The sequence below is a fragment of the Lepisma saccharinum genome, chromosome 1, assembly GCF_977018435.1.
Source record: "Lepisma saccharinum chromosome 1, izLepSacc3.1, whole genome shotgun sequence".
Taxonomy (NCBI): Eukaryota; Metazoa; Arthropoda; class Insecta; order Zygentoma; family Lepismatidae; genus Lepisma; species Lepisma saccharinum.
Window position 1 is genome coordinate 159,650,490 of NC_139229.1, and position 18,047 is coordinate 159,668,536.

General features: G+C 37.1%; 1 protein-coding gene across 1 annotated transcript in view; it reads left to right on the forward strand.

Annotated features, from left to right (window-relative positions):
* Invadolysin (leishmanolysin-like peptidase, invadolysin) overlaps positions 1-18,047 on the forward strand; it is a 241,179-nt gene that overhangs the window by 190,941 nt on the left and 32,191 nt on the right. Inside the window, exons 5-9 of the mRNA XM_083141170.1 lie at positions 179-296; positions 1,776-1,954; positions 4,317-4,517; positions 6,122-6,347; positions 12,025-12,212. Of these exons, the coding sequence (XP_082997296.1) occupies positions 179-296; positions 1,776-1,954; positions 4,317-4,517; positions 6,122-6,347; positions 12,025-12,212 (912 nt within the window). The remainder of the gene's footprint in view (positions 1-178; positions 297-1,775; positions 1,955-4,316; positions 4,518-6,121; positions 6,348-12,024; positions 12,213-18,047) is intronic.

Below are 18,047 nucleotides of genomic sequence, written 5' to 3' on the forward strand. Positions count from 1 at the left end.
TAGTTCTAGAATTTTTCGTGGAAGCTCTTTTCTTGGAGTTAAACTTTACAGCAACCATGTAAAGCTTTGTGTGATGTAATGGTTCCATATTTTTCCAGTATTTCCTTTATTTTTATATTTCATTCTCATGAATATATATACCTACTGTAATCGTTCGCTATTTCTTTCCTCTTTTCAGAAAATGTGAAAACAATCAAGTTTTCTACAGAAGAAGTGATCCGTATCCATATTGTAAGAATGCATGTGAAGTCAAAACTATGTGTGGTGAAGTACAAGTACCTGAAGAACATTTGGATGTAAGTAAAAAGAAAATAGAGATAAACATGTTCAAAGAAAGGGGGATACAGTTTGGCATTTTGAGACTGAAATTTATGTATTCTGGACAAACTTAAAGAAGGTCAAACCTTATCTTCCTCATAATTTTGATGAGGTGTTAATGTGCCACATGCCCTTGTGGGTGCCTTTACAAAAACTGGCAACATCAAAGGGGCATGTTGTGGCCACATGGCTCTTCATGCCTCATGAGAAAGACCAGGTCCAAGTTTTTTAAAGTTTATTGAGAACTATATAGCACAGTCCTCAGGGAAAGCAAAAAGTTATTTTTATTTGATTTTTAATTTCGAAGATGAAAGTCACTTGAATGCACATTAAATTTAAGTCATAAATCAATTTTCAAGACACAGACAGAGCATAAAAATTAAGAAAACAATGGAATGCTTCCACTAACTATTTAACATGTGCTTTGTATCTAAAACAATTTGACTGAAATGTGGAATTTATATTAAGTTTCCTTACATTTTTAAATGATATACGAAGAGGTATCAAAAAGTTTTGCCTGTTGAGGTATAATATGTTTAATAATGGAAAGATTGAAACAATGAACATACATATAGTTTATTAAATTAGGCACATACATATAGCTTGCCTGTAGTGTCCTCTACTCAGTTACCCTTCCACACAGTTGCCATCACGTTCAATGCATTTGTGCCAGCATTTTATCCAGCCCTCATAACCAGTTTGGAAAAATTCCACAGAACACTCCCTGCCCCACTGTCCAGAGCTGTTTTAACCTCATGTAGGTCATCGAATCTCATGCCACGAAGCCCAGACTGGGTGGAAGGGTAACTCTGAGTAGAGGACACTACAGGCAAACTATATGTATGTGCCTAATTTAATAAGGCCGAGTCTGCTGCCACGCACGTGTCAGCAGTAAGAATAAGCGTCAAATTTGCTGCTGCCACGTAATTCGTCTGCTAAGAGGATGTTACAAATCTTAAGAACAGATTAAGACGAGAGAAATGCAAGTTTATGATTAGTGGGAATGAATGTACAGGTAATTTAGAACCTTTTTCTTTAGAAAGCATTTAGCGATATTATTTTAATGCGAACAGAACTTAACCTAACTACGAGAGCATTTAGGTTTATTATTAGAAGAATGCTGAGGGACCTAATCTTAAAACATTTTTGTGAAAGTAATCGCTACAACTTCACAGTATGTGTTACAGACGTAATTGCATACATAGCATAATGAAATCACGATAAAACAAAGACCGAGTCTACTGCCACGCGCATCTTTTTTGAGGTCCCAGCAGAAAAAAAACGTGGCAGCAGACACTGCCATTTAATAAACTATATGTATGTTCATTGTTTCAATCTTTCCATTATTAAACAAATCATACCTCAACAGGTAAAAACCTTTTGACACCCCTCGTGTATATATACATACTGTGTGTGTGTGTGTGTGTTGGTAAAACTTGATTCTTTTGTTTTTCCAGGTCTGCCGTACATGCAATGCCACAGGCCAGGATTGTGGGGAGGTAGGGGGCACTGCAGGAAGGGGTATTGATGGAGCTGACTTTGTCTTCTATGTTTCTGCCATGGAGACTGAAAGGTGCCACAAGGGGATGACTGTTGCCTATGCAGCTCATTGCCAACAGGAAGCAGCACTTGATAGGTAAATGAAGACTAAAATTGGTAAACGCTGTAAGTGCCACAATAGTTCAAACTCAGTTTTTCACGTTAAACTGTGAAATGTGCCATGCTTTATAATGTGGTAAACGTGAAATGTGGCTGGTAGCCTTCTAAGTAGTTCAAAGGGCATGTAAAGAGGTCACTAGTGTGCACATTCTTATGCGCTGATGTGCAGAACGATGCAATTTTCCAACACTTTCGCTTTTGGCACTTACAACGTTACCACTTTTAGTCCTCAAATATTATTGAGATATGGAAATCTCTCTCAGTAGGTGGCCTAAACTGTGCTTTTTCAATACTGCAGTCTCTAACTCATAGATGTCCTGTGGCATATCTGAAATCGACATGAATTTTTACCATTCCCATCCTCTGATGGGGTCCAATTTGAGGTCAGGCCCCTCCATTTTACTTTATCGCCACTACCTTCAACACCTTTCCTCCTCTCATGATACCCACATTTTGCCTCCAGTCATTTTTTCTTCCATTTTCATTTTAGAATATCTTTCTTGTTGGTCTCTCCTCTTTCTTCCTCATGTGTATCTGTACTACAACATTTTTCTTTCTATTCTAGAGCAAAAATGGTACAATTGACTGAATTTAATGGTTGAAGTAAGTCATGCGTGTGCACTCCAGTACAGCAAGGTCAGCAGTGCTGGCACAGAGTATAACTGTTACAAATTTACTTCTTTAACTTTTGGTTTTTCATTATTTCTTCCGTGTTGCTTAACAGAATCAACCTGCAAGCCTTTGAGGTTCGTCCTTTTCCAATATGGGGCCATGAACACCCTCTCGTGATGTGTTGACAAAACATCTGCAACACATCACTGAGCAACACCACCAAGGGCCCAAAAAAATCAACAGATGACCTTGAAGGATCCAATGGGAGGGTACGTTATATGGAGGGGAATTTTGTTTTCCAATCTGTGAGGGCTGAAAGAAAGCCAGAGTGCCATCAGTTCAGTCTGTTGATGTCCTCAGTGCTGCGAACTGCACGATTAAGTTTCCAAGTGTACTGTATACTGTCAGCAATGTAGCATATCCACAAAGCTAGTTAAAATTTATATTCATAAATATAAAGTTTCAAAACACAGGGGAAAGACACAAATATGATTGTTGACATGCGGATGACATATTCTGTGAGGAGAAACATTTCAGAGCATCCGGTCTATTAAGACAGCTAACACGTACATGGACATATCTGCCAAATAGAGTTGGTAGAACTTCCTGGCCACGGTTACAGTTTTTTCAAGCACTTTGCAAGATGCAAAGTTATTGTTTTTCGAGCGGGTAAATTTCTATTTGTTTGCTTCAAAAATATTATTGTTGGCATTGTTTACTATGTACTATGGTACAAAAGTGGATTTGTGAATATTGCAATGTGTGAAAATCTTGAAAATTGTTTCAATCATCTGTGATTGTCTATTGCATTAAATACGTTTGACAACAGATCAATTGAAATTTTAAAAAAAATGAACAACTGCACCAGGACATTCATCTTTCCCCTTAGAGACGTTAAAGAAATAGTATCAGGTAGAGTGCTCATTTTTTCAGTATAACGTATCATGTAGAAGCACTGAATTCTTGGTTTTCTTAATTTTTCGGGATCTGCTTCCCCAATGGAAAATGTCATCGCACACCACTGGTTGAGGTAGAGATTTCATTAGTGTGTGTTCTAATATGGTCCTTCGTTTTCTTACTATATGTCCTTTTTTTTTTAAGTCAGAATGGATTTTTAAAAACATATCATAAAAAAAAATTAAATCTTTCTTTTACTAAATATATACAGCAGTGATTTGTGATTAGAACTCTTGATAATTCTCATTATTATGACAAGCTACAAATCAGGGCCGGAGTAAGACGAAATTGGGCCTGATGCTTGAAATCTTCGGTGAACAATAAACACAACGACATTATGGTTTAGTCACAGCGGAAAAATTATAGTAACTGTATAATAAGTAATGCTGTGTCTAGGCGTCCGAAATTGGGGCTCCAAATTTCATTCTAAGATTTATGTTCAGGTTAATATAGCAAAAGAAAACTTCAGCTTTCGGAAAATTCTCGTCTGTTTTCATCTGGGCCTATTTCAGGAATGGGCCTAATGCTGCAGCATCAATAGCACCCACCTTAATCCGGCCCCGGCTACAGTGAGTTTCAAGATTATTCTGTAAACAACACTTAAGAAATCCAAATAAACTGTCATAAATCACTACAGGCAAAAAATTACTGAATTACAAGGTTCTAATTTAAAATGTGTCTCCTGCATTTTTTTTAAATCTCATTTTCATTTTGTATGTTCAACGTTGTCTGCACCTTAGTATAGTTGTCTCTGTTGTTTTCTTTTTCAGACCAATTGCTGGCCACGCTAACCTGTGTCCTCAGAGTATTAGCACAAAACCGCAAGAATTGGAAATCTTGCTGTCCACAGTTAAACATGAAATCTTACATGCTTTAGGGTTTTCAGTGAGCCTTTACGCATTTTACAGGGACAAAGATGGTAATCCTTTGACCCCAAGAGCAGACAATGGGAAGCCATTATTGAATGAAAAGTAAGTGCTAAACGATACAGAAGATATGAATCTAGTGGTAGTGTGCTTTCGTTAAATGCATCTGGTCCATGGTTCTGTTGTTGGGCATAGGCAGCAGGGGAAGGGGAGGAGTTAATTTGGACATTGTTTTGAGAAAAGCAATAATAACATTCATCCTGCAATACGTTTGAACCAACCCTGGTCTGACTTGCATGTAAACCTTGACATTGGTGATTGGAAGCTATAATGTAACCAAATTTTTGTTGTTGTTTACATGCAGCTTCTGCTTTGAAGCCTAGACAGAGTTTTTGGTCTTCACCCCTTCTGTTGTTGAATATCAGAATTTATAATGTAAAAGTTACAGACTCCAGTCTTGAAGGTTCCACTGGATTATATGTCTGTCTCCAGTAATTACTTTTTTCTAGGGATGGGACAGATTAATCGGTACTCTATCCGTATCAGCCAGTATAGGCATATCGATGTATCAATTTATTGGTAAAGTTACAAATAATTTTATTGTTCATATGTATATCTACAAATATCTTACAATTTAATGCAATATTGTGCCATTTCGTTACAATTTTTATGGATATGAACACATTTAAAGTAAATGTCTAAATATGCAGCTTCTTTTGCAATAACATGCATTTATAAAGGAGGACAATAAACCATTTGGAATTTTATATCGGATTGGTATCAGCCAAAATTTCATATGTCCATCCCTACTTTTTTTCTAAAATGATATAATAATTTTAGAATGTACAATATGAGAGTGCACCTTCAAAATGAACATTTTTTTAGTAAGGTTTCTGCTGGAGACAATGAAAGATCCAACCCAGCCTGAAGGAAAAGTGGACTACAGGGATTTTTTTGTCAAATCTTTACAATGTTTAATTTATCAAAAACAACTGAAGATACCATAGCAACACACATCTGTATTAAATATTCTTTCATGCTGAATGTTCCAATTTACATGTATGACATACCTACAAAAATCGTCACACATGGACAAGTTACCATTTTCTCTGAACAAGCAGCAATAATTATTAAAAAACACATTTAAATATATTAGGTTTATAATTAGTAATGGTGAAGAAAATATTGTGTGGGGTTTGTAGGAAATATTCAAGCTATAATTATTGCCTGTAACAGTGGTTAAAGTAACAAATGATCTTAGCAAGATCTTTATTCTTAATGTTGGCTTGCATTTTTTTTAATGTTACATTAATGATAAATGTAAAAAATTATGAACTGCACACCACTATTATGGATACTATTTCTCAATTCTGATGTTGATGTATTGTGACCACAAAACTTGCCAATTACCATTAAAAATCCTTTCATAGTGCTGTCTTATGCATGGGAGGGGATTGCAAAGTAAAGAAATGAAGAATATCGTTTTATCATTGCTGAAAAAATAGGAAAACTGTTATGCTGTAAATCCAAAAATGAAGATTTATTTTCTTTACTGTCCGCTTGAAACTCATATAGGATAATTGGGACTGAACTTACTGTTCAAAGTGGGTTACGAACCATTGTGTAATATGTGTAACACTGTGCACCAGGAATTGAACCCAGGACTCTTTAAGTAAGAATGGAGGTGTGATGTCTTCTTGTATTTCTAGGTTGCAAACCAGACAGTGGAGTGATAAAGTGATCCGTGAAGTTACAAGGAAAAATTGGGTTGTCAGAGGAGGATTTGTTAATCGGAAGATTCAGGTTGTGGTGACACCTCGTGTGGTGGAGGAAGTGCGTAAACACTTTGGCTGTTCACGTCTTGAAGGAGCAGAACTTGAAGATCAAGGAGAGGAGGGAACTGCTCTCACACATTGGGAGAAGAGAGTGTTTGAGGTATTTTCCACTATATAACTCCTCTATGTATTGAAAATAGGAGTGATGACAGAGAAACAAACATTTTATAGTCGGTAACTGCCATGCCAGTATTGGCCAAATTTTCATGTGTTTTGGAGATATCTTTAAACTGAACAAAATGCTTTTACTTTTGTTTGGTCATGGCCAGAAAGTCATTCCCCTGATAAAGAAAATCTGTAGCATGAAAACTATTAGAGCTAGAAACATGCAAACTATGACAATACATAATGTAATTATGCAACTTTTTATTCCTATACAGTGTTTCTATCTGTGAACCATGTTTGTGGCACTGCAATCATTATTTCCAAAAAAGGTATCTGTGTAGATGCCTTCAGTGGTTGTTCCTTCATTGTTGTCTTTATTGGTGTGATATCAGTAAGGTATGTCTGGGTGTCCTTAACATAACCCTACATCAGGATGTCCAGTGGTATTTAACAGGTGACCTGGGTGGCCAAAGTATTGGAACACTGCTCTCAATCCACCACTTTGGATATCTTTAAACTGACCGAAATGCTTTTGTTTGTGTTTGGTCATAGTTATAATTTATATTTTAAATAAAATAAAAAAAATTGCTATCCAGATACTCACAAACAACTTTAGCATGGTTCGTAGGAGCTCATAGTTTGTATACCATACTTTTCTGCTGTTAACATCAGGCACCTTTCGTCCATACTGTGTCTGAAACTATTACTGCACTGTAACTGGTGATTGGGTTTCATGAAACCACAGTATACACTGCACTGTCTCTCTCACAATTGCAATTTTTGGTAGTACTGATGCCATTGCCACAAAACATAATTCAGAGCACTCTAAAGGAGTAAAAATACTTCCATTGTTACATTATTTATTGCTTGTTCTAAATTATTGTAGTTTACATGCTCTTAATTTTCTTTATCAGGGAAAGACATTATGACCACGTTGCATGTGCATCATCTAAGATCATTCAATTAAAGCACAAACTATTTCAAGCTTTATATCAGAAGTTCTAATAGAGTAAATGGCTTGAAGATATGCTTGTGATACTGTTGCTTTTAATGCACTTTACTCAGTTACAGAAACAGTTTTACCTTGTAGCTGATCAGTGTTTGGACTTTTAACCAGTGTACTGGCTTTTTTTAAACATATGAGGGTGGATCAAATGAAAACGGAACAGTGGATGTATTGGGTTATAGTTATGTATGCGTGTGGTGACAACCCTGTGTAGAGGTAGAGCGGCAGGTAAGGAAGGAAATCCCTACTGCATAATGGACTCACCCTAGATAGTTGCACGTGATCATGTAATATGTGTAGGTGGTCGGGCAGCAGTATCCTCCAAGAAGGCAAGCAGGCAGTCAGTCAGTGCATCACCTGCAGCGGTGGAATGTTTGCCAGCAAAGAAGAGCAACGTGATGCTGACATGTTTTTCAATCATAAAGAACCCCTTTTCCTTGAGTTCCTGGACCATGCTGCTTGTTACTGCAGTACCCTCCACCATTTGCATGCAGCAATCAAGGCCAAACGGCCTGGCCTGTTTTCCTCTGGAGTGGTTTTGCTGCATGAAAACGCACGGCCACATATGTCAGCTGTTACAAAACACATCGGCAACGTTTGGGTGGACATTGTTGGAACACCCACCGCATAGCCCTGATCTATCGCCATGCAACTTTCATATCTTTGGTCTATTGAAAAAAGGCATTGAAGGGTTGGTGCTTCCACTCGGATAATGAAGTCATGGACAATGTTCACAACTGGTTCCGAACTCAGCCAAAGGAGTTCTATGAGCAAGGCATTCACCACTTGGTGAAACATTGGGACAAGTGCTTGTGTAACTTTGGAGATTACGTTTAAAATAAACCTTGTTGATTTCATTCTGTGGCCCCTGTTTCGTTTTCATTTGATCCACCCTAATATAAATACCAACCTTTCAGACACTCATTCTGTCTCAATCTTCAGGGTAGTGTAGTGTATTATGCGGTCATATGTAGGTAGTCCTTGAACACAGGATATGTTTGGGGAAGGCAGTCGATACGGCTGGTCAAAAAGAAAGGTAAACTGAAATGACTGCTAAACTAAACTAAGGAAGTGAGGCATAATTTTTTATGTGTACAAAATGCTAATAGAAATATTCTAAATAAAAAAAACATAGGTCGTGCCAGACTTTTTGGTGTGGGTGAGCCACAGGGTGGCTGTCAAAGATTTTAGGTTGACCACATCTTTAAAGAAAAAATGCATATTCATCTGTATACTTCCATTTTTAATTATTGTGAAATTTTCGTATTACATTTTGACAGTGGCCCAGCCTGATTTTGGGCAGATTATAGCCCTCTTCAGCACACTGTTGGTGCTCCCTCCCCAACCCCCACCATGTGGTAAAAGGAAATCACCAAAATATAAACAATTTTTAAAAAAAATAGAACTAACTAATCATAATTGCCACACTGGTATCTAATTCAAATTTGCAAAAAATGGTGTTAATTTTTTAATAAAATGGAACTACAGCATTTGATTTTTTCATGCAAAAACATAAAAACAAAATATAAAGGTAAAACTATCCTATGTGCATGGATGTATTCCCATCACATTCTTGATCTCAGTCGTAGTGGAGATGATGTGATCAGCACCATGTGCTAAATGCTCCTCTGTTACTGTTGTTACACCCTCGTAGCACTGCACTTACTGGTAAAACTTACCTTACTAGCTCAGCAGAGCATGCTGCATTCCCTCCCCTTTTATCCATTTGTGAAGTCCATTGAGGTCCTCGTTGTTGTTCTCCCGATCCTGGTATTCCACAAGTATTAGACTTTTAGAATGAAAAAAATGCAATATCTTCTATTAGGGTTTATTAGAATCACTCACGCATGTATATTGCATAATACAAAATAAAAATTAAATAATTTCAATCATTTACAACGTGAGATTTGTAAGCGTAATTTCCCCCTACGGAAAGCACCTCTTGCTTCTGAAAATCCCACAGAAAAACTGCTAACAGCTCTCTGGAAAATGGTTACACCTCTCCACTGACTCAGTGGTACCAGCGACTATGAATTTTGAATACCAGAAAGTGGATACAAATAATGTATATGTTTGAACAGTAATATATTGAAAATGTACATTCATCTGACACAGTGAATTTTGATGTTATGGCAACAATGCAAACGGCAATGCGTGATCTTATATTCCACAAAAATTTAAACAAATCAACAATGGCTTTCGATATAATAAGAGGAAAGAATGGTGTCTACCAAAAACATGAAACTACAAATAAATGTGAGAAATTTAACTTAAAAATGAATAACTTAGGCTTCACTAAACTGATTGAAATAAAACTTACGCCAATCTCTAGAACGTTTGAAAGCAAATCAAACTATTGGTATTGTGTATATAAAACATGCTTAAACTTGCCACTATTTATACTTCTAGATATATCGGTGCATAAAGTTAACGATTATAAAGGTGGCCATATTGGAAAATTGGCTGAAGGCATTAATATAATATTTATGAACTTATATATGAATTATTAACTGTAAGATAAGTAAAACTATAATAAACATGAGATACTATACAGAGTGTCCGAAAAGTCACGCAACCCGGTGTTTACGACCGTATAACGGAATAGCGAAACGGAATGAGAAGAAACGCTTTCTGCCAAGAGAATGCCCTGTATATTGGGAAAATTTAGAGAGACAAACATATGTAAGAACATGCATATTTTAATAACAAATAAGCAAAGTGTTGCCAAAGGCGGAAAAAAAATATTTGCAAATCGTGTATATTGATGCACGGAACTCACTGAGGTAAATTATTGCAACATTTCACAATACCAACGAACAATTTGGATGGCCATCTAATGAATTTGACAGAAAAAGAACTTTGACGAAGTTTCAAAAACATTGCACAAGGGAATAAATGGGCTGTTCCAAAAATCGATGTTTTCACAATATTACGAGGGACACTGGCAACACTGTTGGTGTCACGTGTCACTAACAGACGTGTTTCACCTCAGGCTATCACACTAAGGCACTTTTATCGACAAAGGAGAAAGTTGGTTGTTCTCGAACATATGCAATAAATTACATACACCTTGCAACCCTGAAATGTGGTTTCAATTGGATGGGTATGTCAACAGCCAAAATTCCAGTCATTGGGAGACAGAAAACCCACATCAGTTGCATGAACTACCCTTGCGCTCTCCGAAAATCGGTGTATGGTGTGGAATATCGCGACGTTGTATTGTGGGACCGTTATTTTTAGAGACAACAGTGGATACCACTGTGTACGGGGATCTCGTAATGCAATTCGTTGCTCTCCTGGAAGAAGACGAACGTGATGTTTGGCTACAACAAGATGGAGCAACTTGCCATACATCTAATGAATCTCTTCGTATGCTGAGAGAATTTTTTGGTGATCGTCTAATATCCAAGGATTTATGGCCCAGTCGCTCGCCCGATTTATCATCTGCAGATTTTTTCTGTGGGGTTACTTAAAGGAGAAAGTATACCAAAGGAGACCCAGAACATTGGAGGAGCTGAAACGAAACATTACACAGGAAATTGATAATATCGGTGCTGCAACACTCAATAAGATATCTGAGAACATGATCAAGCGAACCAACTTATGTATCCAAGAAAATGGTGGACACTTCGAACATTTGCTTTAATTTGTAGTGATACCCACATTTCAGGGTTGCAAGGTGTATGTAATTTATTGCATATGTTCGAGAATAACCAACTTTCACCTTTGTCGTTAAAAGTGCCTTAGTGTGATAGCCTGAGGTGAAACACGTCTGTTAGTGACACGTGACACCAACAGTGTTGCCAGTGTCCCTCGTAATATTGTGAAAACATCGATTTTTGGAACAGCCCATTTATTCCCTTGTGCAATGTTTTTGAAACTTCGTCAAAGTTCTTTTTCTGTCAAATTCATTAGATGGCCATCCAAATTGTTCGTTGGTATTGTGAAATGTTGCAATAATTTACCTCAGTGAGTTCCGTGCATCAATATACACGATTTGCAAATATTTTTTTTCCGCCTTTGGCAACACTTTGCTTATTTGTTATTAAAATATGCATGTTCTTACATATGTTTGTCTCTCTAAATTTTCCCAATATACAGGGCATTCTCTTGGCAGAAAGCGTTTCTTCTCATTCCGTTTCGCTATTCCGTTATACGGTCGTAAACACCAGGTTGCGTGACTTTTCGGATACTCTGTATAATGGCTTATTATATATTATATATTAATATTCGTTAAATTATAATATAACTCAACAAGGTAATGGCCAACTCAGGGTCATTACACTGTCCATTCATAAATTTAATCTAATTATCATTCATCTTCATTTCTACAATTGGGCAAATTTGCAAGCAATGTAAAATAAGAAAAATAACAAAATGAGTATAATTTTAGTTCAGAATTATTAAAAGTTTCTCAGTTACATTATTCCCAGGCTATTTGGACTAGTCAAAATTTTTCATACCTTGTGGGATTGTGGATTCCAGAAAAGCCTTAGTAAGTTAACAGCGATTAAAATCGAACCATACTTTCTGAAACCAATACAGACGATATCAACCGATACTGGTGCACTTGTATCACATCAGTTTTAATGGTGACTGTTAACTACCATTTGCGTTGTGAGAAAAACCAATAGATCGTACTCTGCATGTTTTGATTTCTTGGCAGAATGAAGCAATGACAGGGACTCACACACAAAATCCAGTGTACTCTCGGATCACTTTAGCATTAATGGAAGACACGGGATGGTACAAGGCGAATTACAGCATGGCTCAATCTTTGAACTGGGGTCGGAAGCTCGGCTGTGACTTCTCCATGAAGAGTTGCAAGGAATGGATGGACATTAAGACTAAAAGGTAATGTTTATTTTTTAAAAAAATTTAGTTTATTGTTGTGATAAATGCACAGGGCATCCTGCTGAAAACTCTTACTACTTTATTTTTTTACTACCGGAAAAGTATTTCACTTGCAGATAAAAATGATTTAGCACTTCACTGGTATATGGTGCTCACCGTGGGATATAATCGTGTGTTTTGCAGGTGTGAATATGGTATCACTTTCTGGTTTTGTGTAGTTGTCATCTGTTGTCCGTGGCCATACAATATCTGTTGTTGCTGGTAGCACTGCTCTCAATCTGTATAAACCTGCTATTTTTATGACAGTCTTCTTTTGCGAGCACCACACACACATTCACAAACAACATAACCATTTTCTTCAAAATTTCTGTGCCCATTGACTTTGTTTTGTTTCACTATTTTCTGTTTCGATTCTTCAGTAATTTTGTCTCCATTCACTGAATACTGCTAGTATTTCTTGCTAAATTAACTTTGAAATCTGATATTGTTTGCTGAACCAACCAATGAGAAAAGAGAAAACCCTGGGCAGAGTGTTTGATTCTCAGGGATGTTGAGGAACATTAAACAGTGGTCATGATAGCAACACATATCAGTCTCCCTATGAAGATGAACCTAATTTACTTGTCCTTTCTCCTCAACATATTGGGTGTTATGAAACTGCAAGGTAGAATGTACATCATTCTCGTCATCAAGTAATAAATTATGGAATTATTTCTAATGATGTGCAAATTAGTTACCATCAAAAGTAAATTCCAAATTAAAAATAAATTGTTATGTTTCCGTCGATAATTTTTCTCATAATATGTAATCAGTAATATTGCAATACATCATTTTGTTGTTCTATAATAAATAAAACAAATTTTAAATTCTAAGTGATCTATACATTTATGAACTATTTTTAATATGCAGCGATGGCACCAGGATTAAGCATCTAGGGGTGCTGAAGGGATGTGGAAAGAAATTTAGGGGGTGCGATGTTGAAAGTAAAGCAAACTTGAAACATGCATGCAGCCTTTAGCCACTACATCAAAGACCAATTAACTTTTAGTAGGCATCTATGATTATGTGCCAATGAAACTGAAGAAAAGTAGTGACTTTCTTCATTTAGCACAACAATGTGTTTAGAAATTTGGAAGGAACAGCTTGTTCAAGGGGGCTAATGAAGAACATGAATACCCGGTGAATTTTTCCCGAGAGAGGATCAATTTGAAGTTATCATGTTCCTGCAACGCTCTTATAATAATTGACATAAATTACAGACTGAAACAAAATTATACGTCTGAAATATATAACTTTATGTTGACATTCATTTTCCAAGTCAGACCGTGACCCCTCCCCCTCCCTCCCTTTCTGGACATCTGGATGTCATATGACGTTGATGGCATATACTACATCTTACGCTCCAAGATAGTGGTCATAGAGTGTAAACATTCAGATACACATTACCATCTTATTGAACTACAGTCCATCACAAAAAAAAAACTACCACTGCGTTTGTGGTCTGCTATGAATTATGTGATCTTCTGGCAACTGGACACTATAGAAAACAATTTCTTTTGTTCTGAGCGTGTGAACCAGATAAGAGCAAGGGTGGAGCCATGATCGCATACAGGGTGGATAAACATTGTGATTATTATTAAATCGTCCTCCATGGCCATGTGGTCTAAGGCACTGTGCTTTGGACTCTGAGGGACGGCATGGGTTTGAGTGTCTAGGTTTTCGTCCTGTGTATAGGACCGGTAGCAAACCACCATCGTGAAGAAATTTGGAATCTACGAGAGAGTAGAGTAACCTGGTCTCTGATATATCCTATAACAGCTGAGGGTTCACGTGGACTCCACGGCACCCCATTACCAGTTGAAGATCTCCACACCTCTAGGTAGGATTGTGGGAGGGAGACTGGCAGTCGGGAGGTAGGCTGTCGAGCATGGGTTATTGTTGTTACTAAATCATGCCAAACATGCAATTTTTAAGAGTGGTGCTATATGTATGTAGTGGATTACAAAATAAAATAATCTTTGCCTTTAAAAACACTTTTTGATTTGAACATTTGCAATACAACTAATTGAGGTACAAAGTTCAGTTATTGATCAAATGTTAAATACGTTCTGCAGGACAATGCTGAGTGTTCAATTTGTGTGCCGTTGAATAAAAGGAAAAACTTGCTCTACAACCTGAAGTTTTTCTATTTGAAAAAGAAAATAACACAATGTGCAGCAATAATGACATGTCATAGCATGTTAGTGTTTTTGGTTGAAGAGGTGTTTTGAGAAAGGAGTATTGAATGGGGTTTGCAAGCATGGTGCCCTCGTGGTGCCGCTCCTGGATGAATGGAAAAAAACAATGAAATTCATATGTGAACACCATGCTCACACACATGCCAACCGTGTTATTCTGAATCACATATACCAATGAAGAGTTGAGAGGGGTGTTCTGCTTCATGTATAGGGTGGTGAAAGAGATTTCAGCTTTGCTGTGCTAATGCAATAATTGATACATTACACTTTTGGTTAATCATAATGATGAAGCTGAGTGATGGTTAAATTGATGAATGGACAGTCACTAGAAGCATCCATGCCCGGTCTGGGAGTCAAATGTGCGAGCTTTGCTGGTGAGATCAAAAGTTGGCCAGTTAATGTGCTTGGCTACCAATGCACTTTCTCATCTGACATTTTTTACTTCATCCTGGGCATCCAGCAGAGTACCTGCTTTGAAACCTATCAACTGTAATCTCTTTATGACACCAAAGGAGTGCACAGTTAATGTAGTAGATTTTTGTTTTCAAGAAAAGTAATGAGTAGCTCTACTTGCTATTTTTTAAAAATCTACATGCTTCACTTTACCAGTAGTTACAACCAGAATGCTTTGTATTGTGAAGAAAACATAGTTGCTATTCAGCATTCAGCATAATCCTTTACCTTATAATCAGAGCCTGAAAGGTTATGAAAAGTAATCTTTCTTTAGAACTTTGAACAAAAAATTGTTTTTATTTTGAACTATTATTGCATTTTTTATCCTGTTTGGTACAGCATGTTTATAAATGAATGGTGTGGTTATAAAAATTAATAATAAAGCTATTTATTACCTTACATGGGTAAAACCTACACCGTAAGCAGTGTCAACTGTCCAAGTTTTTGATGCTCTACCTGCTGTTTGCTTGTCATGCTTGCTGCGGGGCCGCATCGTCAATTTCGAGTTAGTCAGTTTCCGCAGCGAGCGTTAGTTCCGAGATGGCGTCGCCACAGGAAAAGGCTTTCCGTGTGCTCCGTTTTGAGGTGTCCAGATCTGTGGTAACAGTGCAACGTGAGTTTCGTGCACGGTTTAGGAAAGACCCACCACACAAGAATAACATAAATCAGTGGTACCGACAGTTCGTGGAAACTGGATGCTTGTGTAAAGGGAAGAGTTCTGGTCGACCTCGTGTGTCCGATGAAAACGTTGAAAGAGTGCACCAAGCGTTTCAGCGAAGTCCTCGGAAGTCACTGAATAAAGCAAGCAGGGAATTGGACTTGCCGAAGAATACGGTGTGGAAGGTGTTGCGTAAGCGACTATGTTTTAAACCGTACAAACTGCGAATAGTGCAGGCTCTTAAACCAACAGACAAAGTTAAAAGGCATGAATTCTATGAAGAGATGCAGTTGAAAATGGAAGAAGAAGATGGTTTTGTAGAAAGACTCATCTTCAGTGATGAGGCCACTTTCCATGTAAGTGGCAAGGTGAACAAACACAATATCCGTATCTGGGGAAGCGAGAAACCACATACCCAGATAGAGCATCAGCGTGACTCTCCAAAAGTGAACGTTTTCTGTGCGGTTTCCCGGGAGCAAGTGCACGGCCCATTTTTCTTCGAAGAAGCAACAGTCACCGGTGAATCATTTCTAGACATGCTGAAAACCTGGTTTTTACCCCAGCTTAACACCAATTACGATGATTACATTTTGCAACTTGACGGTGCTCCGCCCCATTTTCACAGGAATGTGAGAGAGGTTCTTAATCGTGTTCTTCACCATCGCTGGATTGGACGTGCTGCAAAAGAAGACACCAACCTTCTACCCTGGCCACCCCGTTCGCCGGATTTAACACCATGCGATTTCTTTCTTTGGGGGTTTGTTAAAGACAAAGTTTATGTACCGCCAATGCCCGTGTCCCTGGAGGAAGTTTGTGAACGGATAACTAATGCACTGCAAACCATCACAGTGGATGAACTACAGCAAGTATGGAATGAATTTGATTACCGCGTCGATGTGTGTCGTGTGACCAATGGTGCGCATATTGAAGGATTGTGAATAATGGATCAGAAACGTGGACAGTTGCCACTGCTTATGGTGTAGGTTTTACCCGTGTAAGGTAATAAATAGATTTATTATTAATTTTTATAACCACACCATTCATTTATAAACATGCTGTATATTGGTCATTGTTCAGTGTTTTCAGTTTTTTATTACATTTTAATTTTTTTCTTTAAGTTTTCAGTAACTAGTAACTGCATGGTCACCTCATGCATTTTAATATTTTGTTCTCCAAAAATTCTACAATGGAAAATCAATCTTTTCCTTTGGCTCAAGTGCAGACTGTACTTGATGACAGGGATATTCAAGATTTGAAAACTTAACATTGCAAGTACCTGTAAATAGGAAGTAAAATGGCAAGTAATTGTTTTTCCCTGTAGTTTCAGTAGTCTAAAGTACCAAATATTCGGCCATATTGAATTGCTTCAAGTACTTTCACAAGTGACTTTTTCATTATTTATGAAAAACTGAGGCTCATATTATACAAGGGCTGGGGTAAAAGTCATGACAACCATTATATTTTTTTTTCAAAGTTAAACTGTGGAACCATAATCTGATCATATGTCTCAGAAAATCTAGGACTTGTAGGATGTGAACGGGTATTGTACTGGGCAGTGGTAATTCATTGTTGAGTCAACCACTGTCGCACTGTGTGAACAAGTCCATGTATCAAAATAGCCGTTCTTTGGTGGAGAATGCCCAGAATGCAACTGGAGCTAGTGAAAACTGTGGGGAATAGTGTCCTACCGTAGTATGCGCTTCTTTTGTTCCTGTATAGTTTGTATGCTTTCTGACTTGTAAACACATGTGGCATGATGCTATCTTTAAGGATATTGTGCGTTCTTCTCTATCCTATGCCTTCTACACATGATCTGCATTGTTCCATTTCACATTACCATACACTGCCCCCTTCCATATATATTTCGGATTTTCATGTCAGTCCCGCATTCTAGCAAAATCAAATACTTGTTGTGACTTGTGCCCCAACCCTCGCCTCGTATTATCTAAAGTATCATATGACAGTTTTTGTCACTATTGTCATATTCATACATATTAAGTCAATAATTTTTTAATGGTTATATAAATTATTTTTTCATTTATGTTACATATTAATTGTGAGTAGTTCATTTTTATATCCATGTGTGCATTTTAATCTTTGGCATATTTCTCTGTAGGGTTAATTTATTACTCTAGTTTGATTTCATAGTTCTATTTTTTTTCATAATACTTTAGATGAAAGTAAGAAACATTACAAAAACAACACTTAAAATTTTGTTGTTATGTTAATATAAGCTGTGCCATTCATGTACTTAAAAATCATTGTGTCCTAATAAACATAACTTTGTGATCATTATTATACAGGAAACTCCTACAATTTATTTTCCACTTACAGTGTATGTTATTTTTTATATACACAGCATGCACAATGGAATCGAGTACTATAAAATTATATTATCGTGCAATATTCAAGTAAAGTTTCAAAGGAAATAAGTGTGTATAATGGAATTGCTTGAAATATTTGATATTATTAGATTCCAATATGCTT